Source organism: Neomonachus schauinslandi, chromosome 3 (assembly GCF_002201575.2).
Source record: "Neomonachus schauinslandi chromosome 3, ASM220157v2, whole genome shotgun sequence".
Taxonomy (NCBI): domain Eukaryota; kingdom Metazoa; phylum Chordata; class Mammalia; order Carnivora; family Phocidae; genus Neomonachus; species Neomonachus schauinslandi.
In genome coordinates, this window is record NC_058405.1 from 164,081,781 (window position 1) to 164,094,713 (window position 12,933).

At 41.3% G+C, this 12,933-nt stretch overlaps 1 protein-coding gene across 1 annotated transcript in view; it reads left to right on the forward strand.

Annotated features, from left to right (window-relative positions):
• The window catches only part of ADAM23 (ADAM metallopeptidase domain 23), a 169,516-nt gene extending 157,211 nt beyond the window's left edge, over positions 1–12,305 (forward strand). The window contains exons 25-26 of the mRNA XM_044913386.1: positions 5,223–5,313; positions 12,257–12,305. Coding sequence (XP_044769321.1) covers positions 5,223–5,313; positions 12,257–12,305 — 140 coding nt within the window. The remainder of the gene's footprint in view (positions 1–5,222; positions 5,314–12,256) is intronic.
• The last annotated feature ends 628 nt before the right edge of the window (positions 12,306–12,933 follow it).

A 12,933-nucleotide genomic window follows, 5' to 3' on the forward strand; every position in this document is an offset into this window, starting at 1 on the left:
ACCTCCGCCCCCCACACTCAATCTTAAATAATCTGCCTTCCTGCTTCAACACTACGCTTCATCTTGCCTGTGTGGAGAGCAGCTTGGGGACTTCTGCTTATTGCAGGCCCTTTTTGCAGTATCTGAAAGCTCTGCATGGAAGGGGTGAGGTGTGGGGATGGAGTGTCTCCACTCAGTAATCTACCACGGGGCGGTCCAAAGCTTCCGGGCGACCCTAACTCTCTCTCAGTGAATAGTTTATGCCCTGGAAACTGTAAAAAAACACCTAAATGCCCAACTACCAGGACAGAAGCCCAAACGTTGCAGAGTTATGTGAAATACACACTTCCAGGTGAAAATACACTTAATTTTAAAGATACTCTGTTTTAAATTTTAAGGATTTTCACAAAATTGGATAAAAAGTTCCGAATTTTAAAAACACGTAGCGTCTTAGGCATATTTTGCAGTTTGAGAAGTTTATAAAGTATATTAATGGTTTGTTACTTTGTAATTAAAATCCAGACTTGCTGTTACGCATTTTAATTGACATTTTAATTCCAACTCATTCCTTGTAGGAACTCTAACTCCAATTAGATTATTTATGTGTTGAAGAGTGTTGATAAGAGATGATGTTTTTAAGAAGGGTTTGTGGAGTTTGAAGTTTAATTATCCTCAAAATTACCGAAATTATCCTCAGGTATAATATCCTAGGCGTGTCTGTAGACCTTCATTTCAAATCTTAAAGGAAAGATGTCAGTATTTAACTGACTCTCAAAGCATTTCCTAAATAGATTATTTTGTGTGTTAGCAAAATCAGTGTGTAATTAATACCCTGTGTTAAAAACAATCTCCCTTTTCCCTCCACACAGTGAACATGGCCACAAGCAGGCTAATAGGTGCAGTGGCAGGCACCATTCTGGCCCTGGGGGTGATTTTTGGAGGCACAGGGTGGGGAATAGAGTAAGCATCTTTGTGAGTTTCAGAGTGTTTCTGTGTGGTTCCTGGTGTGTGAGCTGACCCTTGGTACCTGGCCCCTACCATGTGTTGTCTCGTTGACGTATTTCCCATGCTAGTGCAACTTGTGGTGTGATTTGGATGTGTTTGTGTCGTGTGGTTCTCTCGTGCAGTGAAGAACCTTCTCCTGTCTGGAACAATGTGGGGCATAAAATAATACTGGGGTGCTTATGATGTCTTCACAATTAAGACGATGGTCCAAAAGCTTCCATTGCTCCTCTACTTGTAAAAGTCATTTTAAGATACAGACCTTTTATTTTCATTATTTTTTATTGGCAAAAAAAAAAAAAAAAAGCTTTTATACGAGTGTTTCATTAGGATTCCTTTAATGAATGTAATCCTCACCAGTCAAATAGATCCACATATCCAACTAGGAATTATCAACAGTTGTAGCTTCTTTTTAAGATAATCTGAATGATAGTCACTAATACCTTTTCCACTCAAAGTGATAGGGGAGGCTTTGGCTTAATTTTTTTAAAGAAGATATGTAGGATATTGCCTTTATTTTTTTTCACATAAAATAATTCAGATTAGAAGTTTACATAAATATTTGGGACCTAAGAGTATGAAGAAGAAAGATATATTTATCCAAACCTGCAAAACCTTCAGTGAATAGTTGCAAATTATCTGGTGGTTTGTCTTAAAAGTAACCAGTGCATTAATAAGTAAATTCTGTATCTCTTGCCTGTTGATCTCTCACAGAAATATAAACTCTTCTTGCGCCTTTATTTAGGTTGCTCTGTACTTGATCCACATCCTCAGAATAGCTGTCAGTTCTCCACGGGATATTGCTTTCATGGGTTTGCTAATCTGTAGACCAAAAGAGTATTGCGATTTTTCCCTCTCTCTCTAATTCTAGAGAACACTTATAGATGACAGAAATACCCCTTCATGCGCTGTCTTTGTGTTCACGGGGGTGGTGGTAACACTTCCCAGTGGCCCAGGGAGAGAGGACTAGTATTACAGGATAGCCTCTACTCAACCGGTCCAAACTATGGGCATGTTGATCCTATTACACACATTGCTCCTTAGTCCCAATAATTACAGCCCACGGATGCTCTTCCATTCGGAGCCTGGGAGACCCAGGCACTAAAACAGCAGTTAGGAGGGGCGCAGGCCTGAAGGCCCTGCTCTGTGTTGAAGATTACCTGAACCTCCTCTCCCTTGGTTTGAAGGACTTTGACTAGACTTGCATCTGCTCACTCAACATCCCACTGGTAGGGACTGTGAAGCTAGTTATCTCAAGACAGCTAGAAACACTGAAAAAGATATTTTGTTTCTCTTTACTCCTTAGAAAAAAAAGTAGTAGGGCAGAGGTAACATCTTTAGAGAAAACAAACTCTGTCTTGTAAAAAATCTCACCTTGGATCTGCTGACTGGATTATATATAGAAGTAAGATTCCTTTTCCAGGGAATATTTTATATATACGTTTATGTGAAATTCCTCCTTGAAGAAAGGTAGTTTTCTAAAAAAAAAAATCATTCCAGTGTTGTTTTTTAGATTATTTATTGACCATAATTGTGATGTGCTGCAGTGTACCAACTAAGGAATGAATTTTAATAATTTTCCCTTTGAGCCTTAGAGAATAGGCAAACCCTAAGGTATTCTTCGTAAAGCATGGTCCTTGTTACCAGGCTTTGTTCTCATCCTCCCTTCCAGTCTTGTTGGTTTGTGCCTCTTTCTGGTTGTGACAGGTAAGTCCGTATAAGTGTATTTTTTTTCTAAAAATAGATTTGTTATTTATTATCCTTGCTTGATGCACTATTTTTGTTTATTAGCTGATTGTTTTCCCTCGATTTCTAAATTTTGCCTTAATTGCTAAATCATAAATATAATTTTTTAAAAATCCACAATAGCACAATACAAATTGTTTTAATACTTCCTAGCTTAGCTGATAGTGTCATGTTCATCTAGTCACTAAGGATTCCATGAACAGAAGGTTTGGGTTTTTTTGTGTGTTTGGGATTTTTTGGGGGGGGGGCGGGAGTGGGGGCTTTTATTTCTACTCCTTAGTTTATAATTGTAAATCAGGAATCATTTCTCATGAATTATGTATTGATTCTAATCCCAGCCTGTGTTCTGAGCTAGTAAAGTGCAAATCATGCCTAAAGCATAATGTACACGGAAATATAAATATTTTCTCAATGTTTGTTTCCAAATGTGTTTCCGTATTAAAGTGTGGGAAGGAAATACATATAAATGGAATGTTTCATTAGAGCAGGGGTTCGCAGACTTTCTGTAAGGGGCCAGGAGGTACATAGTTTCGACTTTGCAGGTCACAGGATGTTTGCCACAACCTTGTGACTCTGCTGTCTTAGCACAAAAGCAACTTGTAAACAACATGAAAAGTAATGAGTGTGGCTGTCTTCCAATCAAATTTCTTCGCAAAAACAGGAAGTGGGGCCAGATTTGGCCAATGGGCTATAGCTTGCTGACCCTTGATTTATAGCATAAGCTTCAAAGACAAATCAGTCTTCAAATCTTGCCTCTGTCACTACATTCTAGAAGCCACTGTTTCTTCTTCTATTAAACAGGGATAGTCATAAATCGTACCTCGTATGGTTTTTGTGAGGATCCAGTGAGCTAATATTTGTCATGTGCTTAGAACCACACCTGGCACATTGTAAGTGCTCAATGCAGAGTAACCAGCCTGCTTTCCTTGCTCTCCTATTACTAATTGTTATATTCGTGCATTTTTGAAAGCCCCTGAGATGTGTGTTCTGTAGGACCTCAGTGGTTAGTCTTAAGAACGTGTCACAATTGGGCGCCTGGGTGGCTCAGTCGGTTAAGCGACTGCCTTCGGCTCAGGTCGTGATCCCGGAGTCCCGGGATCGAGTCCCGCATCGGGCTCCCTGCTCGGCGGGGAGTCTGCTTCTCCCTCTGACCCTCCCGCCTCTCATGCTCTCTGTCTCTCACTCTCTCTCTCAAATAAATGAATAAAATCTTAAAAAAAAAAAAAAAAAGAACGTGTCACAAGCCCACGAGCCTGAAGAGACCACATCCCCAAACCCCCATGCAGCTGTGCCCCCACCTTTCTACTCACCCTCACAAGCACTGGGTGGTCTCTGAGTTAAAAACGTGATGCACACAATTTTAGTGCTGCTCAAAGTGGCATCCATTTATGTACACAGTTGAGGGCACCAATGTGAGCAGAAAAGAGAATTTTTTACACAGAAATGGATATATTCACAAAGTCGAGGGGTTTAGGGAAAATACCAAAAGTGGCTTTGTGACTTCTGGAACAGGGCATTCAGTTAGGACTGGAAGTATTTTGCTGTTAGGGGCCCTGTACCTACGTATTAGCATCCTGAAGGATGTGATATTCAAAATAATTCTTGTACTAAAGTTAATGTTGCTTACATTGAAAACTTCGAGAGCTAAGGCATTTTCCCCTGTGAGTGGAGAGGATGTGCTGTCCTACGTGTCACCTCGGACTCAAACAATAAATGGAAACTCCACCTTGTGTTTTCTGTCTTGCTGTCCTTTCTGCTCCCTTTTTAAAATCTATCTCCAAGCCTCAACTTGCAAATGGGAACTTGAAAGATAGTCTCAATTGAACCTGCAGAATCTTTTTTCCATTTCCCACAGAATTCCCCAGATGAATGCCACTGTTTCAACACTGTATGGATCCGTACAGTGAAGAAATGCATCTCTGGGAGCGAAGCTTCAAAAGCAGATCTTTATTAGTAACCTCCTTCTGACTTTTAAATGTATACTGTTTCCACGTGGGAGATTAAAAAAAAAAACAAAAACGTAGCCTCCGGACCACTTGGTGTGGGGCTTGAAAGAGCACTTGATTAGAATATTTTCCCCTCTTTTCCTGCCCTCACTGGCCAGTCAGGTAGAGCTAATTCTAATGCATCTGTGTTGTTGATGTGCTCTTTTGCTTGTTTGATTCATGATATTGGGATGGAGGAGGAGAAGAAAGATGAGCAGTGCCGGCCGTTGGGGCACATTCACTTCAAATTCTGTGGAAGGTGAATTTAAAGGAACTTAATTGTCAGCGGTGCAGAAGCTTTAGACGTAGAGGCAATTCCTCTCCAAGGAGTAGCTCTCCATAGCGTCGGAAGTGCAATTAAGCTGAGTCAATAAAGGCGACGGAAGTGTTTAGCATTTTTTTTTTTTTTATGCAGGGTATTTACTTCCTGAAACCGCCTAACTGCCTTTCCCTTGTGGTAACGACAGTCGTTGGCTCATATGACTTTCTTCCCATGATCCTTTGTCACAGGTCCTAGTGCCACCAATCTCATAATAGGCTCCATCGCTGGTGCCATCCTGGTAGCAGCTATTGTCCTTGGGGGCACAGGATGGGGATTTAAGTAAGCAACGGCGCATGTCTGCTTCTCAGTGGCTCTGGCACTTCTCTTTTCTGCTTACGTAACCAAGTTTTGAGTTCCTGCTACAAGATTGCAAGGTTTAACGGTAAACTGCTACAAGTAACTATTTTTATTGAGAAATGGGTTAGGAAAGAAGAAACCTGGAACCTCAAGTGTCATCTTCAGGCTGGTGGGAGGACAGGAAATGTAGAAGGCCTTCACGTGCACGAGCTTCAGGAGAACAAAGTAGAGGTTCTTCAGAAGACACTCCAGCTTTTAGGGGCAAGCATCCTGAGATAATGTTTTTTTTATACAGCATAATTGGGAAAAGAGATAGTCGGAAATAAGTGGCTATAAATCCTTTGTATCTCTTTAAAATTGGTTTATGTTCCACTGACATGTTGAGGTTTGCACAACCTAAGTAACTATTTGTTCCTTATTTTTCACACATAACACATTATACGTAGCTTATTGTGATTTGAAAAGCTTCATTATTTTATAAAAAATAGATCTAAAAAATTTTATTAATTCCCTAACCAACTGAATTGGTTTCACACTGGAATTTGAAATCTGTGGCTTTGTGATACTTAAATATTTTCTAATTAACTGCAAATTAACTGGTATGTTTCCATAGTAACTTTTAGTTTGGACCGTGCATTGATCACTGAACTAGGTTTGTTCAAATACACATGGCAGATATTCACAAATCAACCTTAATTATCATCAAAATTTGTAAAGCTAACTTATCAGGTTTAGGTGTTTTCATAGCTCAGATTCATTGGGTAATTAATTTTTATATCTTTTCATATTGTGGTGGCTTGATTATTATGATGTGTAGATAAGACTTCCTATGCCAAATACTCCGTGTGATAAATTAAGTCCCAACCGGATCTATAGAAACAGATTTAAGTGGGAAATAAGACCATTACCTAAATTCAAAGCCCACTTTGCCTCCATCTGGTTACTCAGTAGAGGAAGTTTTTTACTTGGATTATCTGAATAATTGCATTAATTATGAACTTTATGCTATTTTACATTTTGAATCCCAAATTCAAAATATTGAAACCAGATAAAATGTTATTAGAAACTGATTATGAAGGAAAAACAAACCACACGATGATTTAAATACATTCAACATTTTCTGCTAATTTTGTTATCATATTAAGATTTAATGAGTAAGCCTACATATTGTTGAGTGGCTTCAACTTGGAAAGTTGTTATCAAACGGTACTTTCTTTCTACAGAGATATTTGTAACCTTGAACTTGTTGGCCGAAACAAATGGCATCATTATTTTTTCAAAACCACACACAAAATGGGCAACTAAATTTGAATTTCTCACTGTGGTTTTAACAAACCATTGCCCGGATAATGAGTCACTCACGGTACCTAACAACAACAACAACAACAAAAGACATATATATTGTCGTTGTTTGGTTTTGGCTGGCCTAATTCAAGCAAAAATTTTTCTTAGTGCCATATTACTGTAAAAAAGTCATGGCACATTATGGTAGTTCCATGATCTGTTATTACTTCATAATGCTCCCTTGAACTTTTTCATCAATATGTTTCAAGAAAAATAAATTTGGCTTGTGCCCAAGCTTAAGCCTTCTTGGCATCAGGAAGCCTCCATTTCAAGGCCTGGAAAACAGTCCTGTGCATCTTCTTCTATCCAGCCACACAATGCCAAATTGTGACCATCTTGGCCTTTGGAGACAAGAGCACTGTTCTGTAGCAGGACCTCAAAACAGTGGCCTGGCCTAGTGCACAGCTTGAATTGCATGTTTCTTTGGGGAAAAATGGAAAAGCTTTTATCACTGTGTATATAAGTGGATTAGGCCCTGTGCAGATTATTTATATCCGAGAGACATGTCTAATCATCAGAAGAACAGAGAAAAGGAAGGGGAAATGGACACCTAGTGAGGTGAGAAGCAGCCTCTGGTGGCCGCCGAGTGGGGACTACCGTGCAGACATGCATTCTGCTGCGCTAAGCCAATGCCCCTTCCCATGCCCTGGGACCCTAAGAGTTACTGCAGAGGAAGACGCTGTAGGGACGCACACGATAACGTGAAGTATACTTATGGCCTAAAGCAAAGAAAAAAGCAAGCACAGAATAATTCTTGAACGTTAGGAGTTTAAACTTGGAGAATCCACTGCTCTTCGTGATGACTATTGGTTGCTCTCTGAGGATCTGAATTTGCTTTAGGTTTTAAGAGTAGCCATGTGGTTTATATTAAACGTTAAATAACTACTTCTCCTTTGCAAGAAAAGGCTTTGGGTGCCCAATGATGCAGGTTAGGTTTCCCCCAACTTGGGCAGTTTTGGAGACTATTGGTCTAGAAGTTATTTGCTAATTGAACTGAAAGTCTTTGAGTTTTTCATTGAGTTCAGTGTAAATACAAAAGAGGGTCATTTAGGATCAGAAGTAGGAAATAGTTTGTAAAAGAGATTGCTCTAACTACTGTCATTGGAAATCCCTCCTGGAATTGTGTTTTACTAGAAGAGAAAAGCAAAGCAAGTAGCAAAGTCGCCTGAGGATTTGGAGGGTCCATAACCTTTTAGGTTAAAGGAAAACATACTAACTGCTCATGGGAAGTACTGCTTTTTCCTAAAGTCACATTTCTTGAGGTGGAACACTGCGAGTTATTTAAATGTGGAAGAAGTGTCATACCATACGTGACCCGGTCAAGTATAAATGAGGAAACAGCTGTGCTCTGACCCCTGACAATGTCTGCCATTCTCCGTAGATTTTTTTCTTAAGCCATATTTCCTCTGAAATAGGTGATAAAAAGCATGAGTCTTTGTGAGTGTGCATGCGTGTGTGGGACTGTGTGCACCTTGTGAATAAATGATAATGAAGTTTGGTCAAGATAATTGTGATAAAAAACAATATAAGTCTAGATGACATCTTTCTAGCAGAATAAGAGTCTGCAAGCTTTGCTTAATGCAAACAAGACTTCCATAAGCAATGTTGTAAAACTCCCGAGAAGAAAAAAAAAAAATGCTTTATTGGGTAGGTTATTTCACTGAACATATTCTGATACATGGGGTAACGTGTGGTAACTTCAGTTAATCCCATCCTCCGGAAGTAGTTAGTTTATGGATCCCCAGTCTTTGGAGCATTAGTACTCTGAGAAATCCTGTGAAAAATGAAGGTAGGTTCTTGGCACACTCATTTGTCCAACTTTTCCCCCCAAATCTGCATCTGTTTACAAGCCCTCTCCATCACCTGCACACACAGAGTAAAGCTAGGGATTGTGCCTCAGAGTATTGCAAGTCTTGGTCCTGGTTGACTCGTGAAGACTCATAGCCTCTGTTCAGTTTTGAACAGTAATGCTGCTCGATTTGATTTTTAGGGCTGTTGCTTTACTAGACATTAGCAAAATCAAGTAGATGGAGGACCATTTTAGTAGCATCTTCTCTAAATCTTAGGAAAGGTAACAAATACATGAAAAGAGGATTTCATGTTTCCATTTGAAAATGAACAGAATTGCGGGTCCCACCCTGGACATGGTTTTTTTTTATTGGGCATTCCCTAAATGTGAATATAGGAATGAGATGTGAGCAATATAGTTATTTTACAGGACCATATATGAAGTATGTGATGACCATAAGCGATGGTGGTCAGAAAGAGAAATTCTAGGTGATAAAGAACTTGAAGGTATCAGTGACATAGTCTGTTGCCTGGATTGGGGGATGAGTCTTGAGCTCTTCCAACCATGTTACCGTGCCTCAGACTATGGAGCCCTATCACCATGTCCCACTTTCCCACCACTTGTTCTCTCAACGTAATTCAGTGGCAGTAGTGGTCAAACGCTTGGCAGAGCTGCTCTTGACATTGAAAGTGTTACTTTAATAAGTCTGTATAGTAACCGTGATTTCCTCTCTATGAGAAGTTACTTGGGTTACAAGTTCTTACTGAGCCTGATTTTGACCGTAAGCAATTCTGTTTGGCCTGCTGTGTTCCATTTCAGAGGACATGCTAAAGAAAAGGTACTCACATAAATGATATGTAAAGGATCATATCTGGGTTTATCACAAGGAAAGTTGCAATTTTGCATGTCAAGTTGGATGAAATTTGGAAGGAATTTAATACTGCTAATTATATTTTCTCAAAAGAGTAAATGTCTTTTGTTTTTGATTTTTGTAGAATTAGGAAGTGGAATCAATTGTAGCTCGTCTTTCTATGAGGAAAACCAAGCTGCTGCTTATCTGAATTCCATGACCCTATCCCAGTGGGAAACAGGAGCCTAATTCCCTTAAATCCTGTAGCTCCTGGGTTAGGCACTTTCTCACTCAGACCTAGCAGGCTGGCCAGGAAGACCCAAGGTCAGCTCCCTGACTCAGCCCTCTAGGGAAGTGAACGCTGTCAGACGTGGCCTAGGAGGGGTTGAGGGAGGGGTTTTTGGTGGGCAGTGACGACTCGCTGTGGAAAGATAAGAAGGTGATAGCGGTGGGTAAATATATACCCTTGAAGGAACTAAAGGGTTTATAAACCGGAGATGCCTGTTGTTACCTGAAGAACTTTGTTTTAATTTTGTATAGCTGTATATACATACAACGTATATTGTGGACGAAAGTACAGGTTTTTCAGGCATAAAGATTGATGAAAACTGGGTCAATGCAAAGCTTATGGGTTATGCTAATATTGTATAATGATCCAGAAATACCTCACGGGTTATGATGAGAAAGTTCATTGCCTTCCCAATCCTAGTGAGCGGAGGGAATTCAGATGAAACACTTGGGGAAGGGAGGCAGCGAACATCTACCTGTGATAGTTGTGCTTTCACATTAAAATGGAAAGAAAAGATTTTTTTTCTGTAGAAAATTCAGGGCAGGCAGTTGTCATATATGGTGAGTTCTCACAAGTCGCCGTGGTAGTTTTGCAGTTGATACGCGAGGAGCCCTCCCAGTCAGCCTGCCACGGGAGGGTCCCTCTCTGTCCTCATCGCAGGGCCCTGCCTTCCTTCTGCTGGGATGCCTGTGGAGGAAATGTGGTGCCCTGCTGGTATTCAGAGTCCACTTTCCCGCAGAAACACAGGGTTCTACGGGGTGGCACAGCCTCCTGGTCTGGCCTGGGAATGCATTCACCCTGTAAAATAGATTTTCTTTAAAATAACGCAATCTAAACTTCCAACATTGACTTTAGAGCACAAGCTTTTGGACCCTGGAGGTTGACTGTATTCCAGGTTGAAATGGAAAGGCCTATCTGCATTTAAAAATGGACTGGATTGCAGTTAAGACCTCGGACATGGCTATTTATCTGCCTTTCCCCGAACTTGAATAAGGGAATTTAGATGTGAGCAATATAGTCCTTTACACGCACAGCCCTAGCTGGCTCGATCTTTCCTCTATATTCGTTTTTAATTGAGGGGACATTAGTTTTGCATTTCTCTCCAGTTCCAGCAATAGATAGCTAAATTGGTTGGAGTCCCTGGTCCTTCGGGGTCATTTGGCAAGGTCAGGCAGTCCTTGTTTTTCGCCATCTGACTCACTGGGAGAGTTGTTCCTTATACACCTGCCCTTAAGGGCTGTGAGTGTGGGTAGTAAGCATGGGTGCTGAGCTTCAGCCAACGAACTCTGTGCCGGATGCATTATGGGAGATGTGCCCTTTGGGTCCCAAAGCAGCCGTAATGCCTGCCTTCAAGAATACTGACTCAAAAGCGGGTGGTTGGAGGTGACCGGGACTGGGGAAAAAAGGAAGTAGCCTTGTTGCAAATAGTGTCTGCAGCAACGGATTATCTGCTAGGCCAACAAACCACAGGCTTAGGCCATTAATGAAGCCATTTTAATGAAACCTTTTGAAAGAAAAGGGAGATTTTCTTTAAAGATTTATTTTTTTTTTTCTTCAATTTTTGTTCTTTCGAAAGAGAAGTCTCAAAGTGGTCATCTTGGGAGAAATGAGAACTTTTGCGGGATGCCTTTATACATATGTTGAGCTTTGGTATTGTTTTTATTTTGAATTACATGGCGCAGGGGAGGAACACACTGTAATTTTTTGGCACTTAGGGCTGAAAGGGTACCCAGCCGGCCCTGAGTGGGCAGGGGAGAGAGGGATCTCGGGGACTCCTCGGGCTCCAGTCTTGCATGATGCCTTGGTGACAGCGTTGCACCCGCCCAGTGCGCAGACTAAATGCATGAGCCCCCTTGCTTGATGCCCCACATGAAGCCAGACCATGGGGAGGTTGCAACCAACTTCTGTTGTTGCCTTGTAATGTCTTGCTGGTTCTTTTCTTTTTCTCTTTCTCAACATAGGAACCACTTTTTAGGAGACTGGACACTGTGAGCAAGGCATTTTAACTTGCTTATTTCCACTAAGCTTAACTGCTGCATTTGCTTAACTAACCCGAGCCTGTGTCCATTCTCCTTGGAGTGTACTGTCTTACTGTGCACTCTGGTTTTCAACTTGTTAGATATGAAAAATGCTTGTTCCATGGTGGGGTAAGAGCTCACACATCAAGGCAGCAAGATAACTGGGTAGAACAAGGCTCTTTGCCCTCTTGGCAAAGGCCGATCCACTGATAAAGAACTCTCAAGTGGTGGAAGGAGGCAGCTAGGAGCCCTTCAGAGTTTTTGCGTAGCTCCCCTAGTAGCCCCCTGGAATGTGGGAAGAGCCCTTCCTGTCATGTTCGTCTGGTTAAAATTAGCCCATATCCTCTACCTCCGAAATAAGAGACCGATTGGCCTGTGGAGGCTTCCAGTGATTTAAAACGCACAACTCGAAGCTTCTTTTGGTCTTTACAAATGGCTGTACTCTAGTGGAGATGTTGTAAAGACATTCAAATGTGTGAGCTGTTCTGGGCCTCCAGTTATTTTGGGAAGTCTGCCCCCGTGTGAGTTGATTACTTTGCTCTGGAACTGGTGTTGTTGTCATTATCATCACCCTCCTCTCATCGTGATCTGATTAATATTGTGGATTTCTCCCTCTCTGCCTGCATCTCTGGAAGAAATGTCAAGAAGCGGAGGTTCGATCCCACTCAGCAAGGGCCCATCTGAGTCCGCGGCCGCGGGTGAGCGGTGCCTCGCACTGTTGGATTCTGGGTGAGACATGCCCGCTGCACCCTTGCTGGAGCTGCTAAGTCTGTAAGCGAGACCGCTGGGTGGTTAATGACCACAGGACTGAAGTTGGGGACAGGGATGGGGTAAAAGGAACCTGTCCTTTGGGGAAATAATTTCAAAGAACCCCTCTCACCACCTGTCAAGAAAAGGGGATAAAAGACAATGTTATAAAAAGAACTATTTCAGAACCGTTTTTTTTTTTCTAACTAAAGGAAGAAGGAACAATAACAAAAAATTAAGTGCAATAAAAGAACCATAAAAAATAGCAAATGAATTTTTTTCTTTCCTCAGCCTGCTGGCACATAATATCTCCTAAATGATTTGGCATGATTTTTTTTTTCTTTTCCTACCAATGACACACTCCAGTGGCATGAAGATCTAATTTTCGAAAGGGTAAAATCCGCATGGCATATCTACAACAAGCAGCTAGCAAGCCAATCCACAGCAAAACCTGCAGCTGAATTCCCAAGGTGAAGACGTCCCGGGAACATGCAGAGGTTGCCTGGCCCTCACCCCCTCGTCTAGACCGGGCCATGAGGGACTCCACGGACCCCAGCTCTTGTTG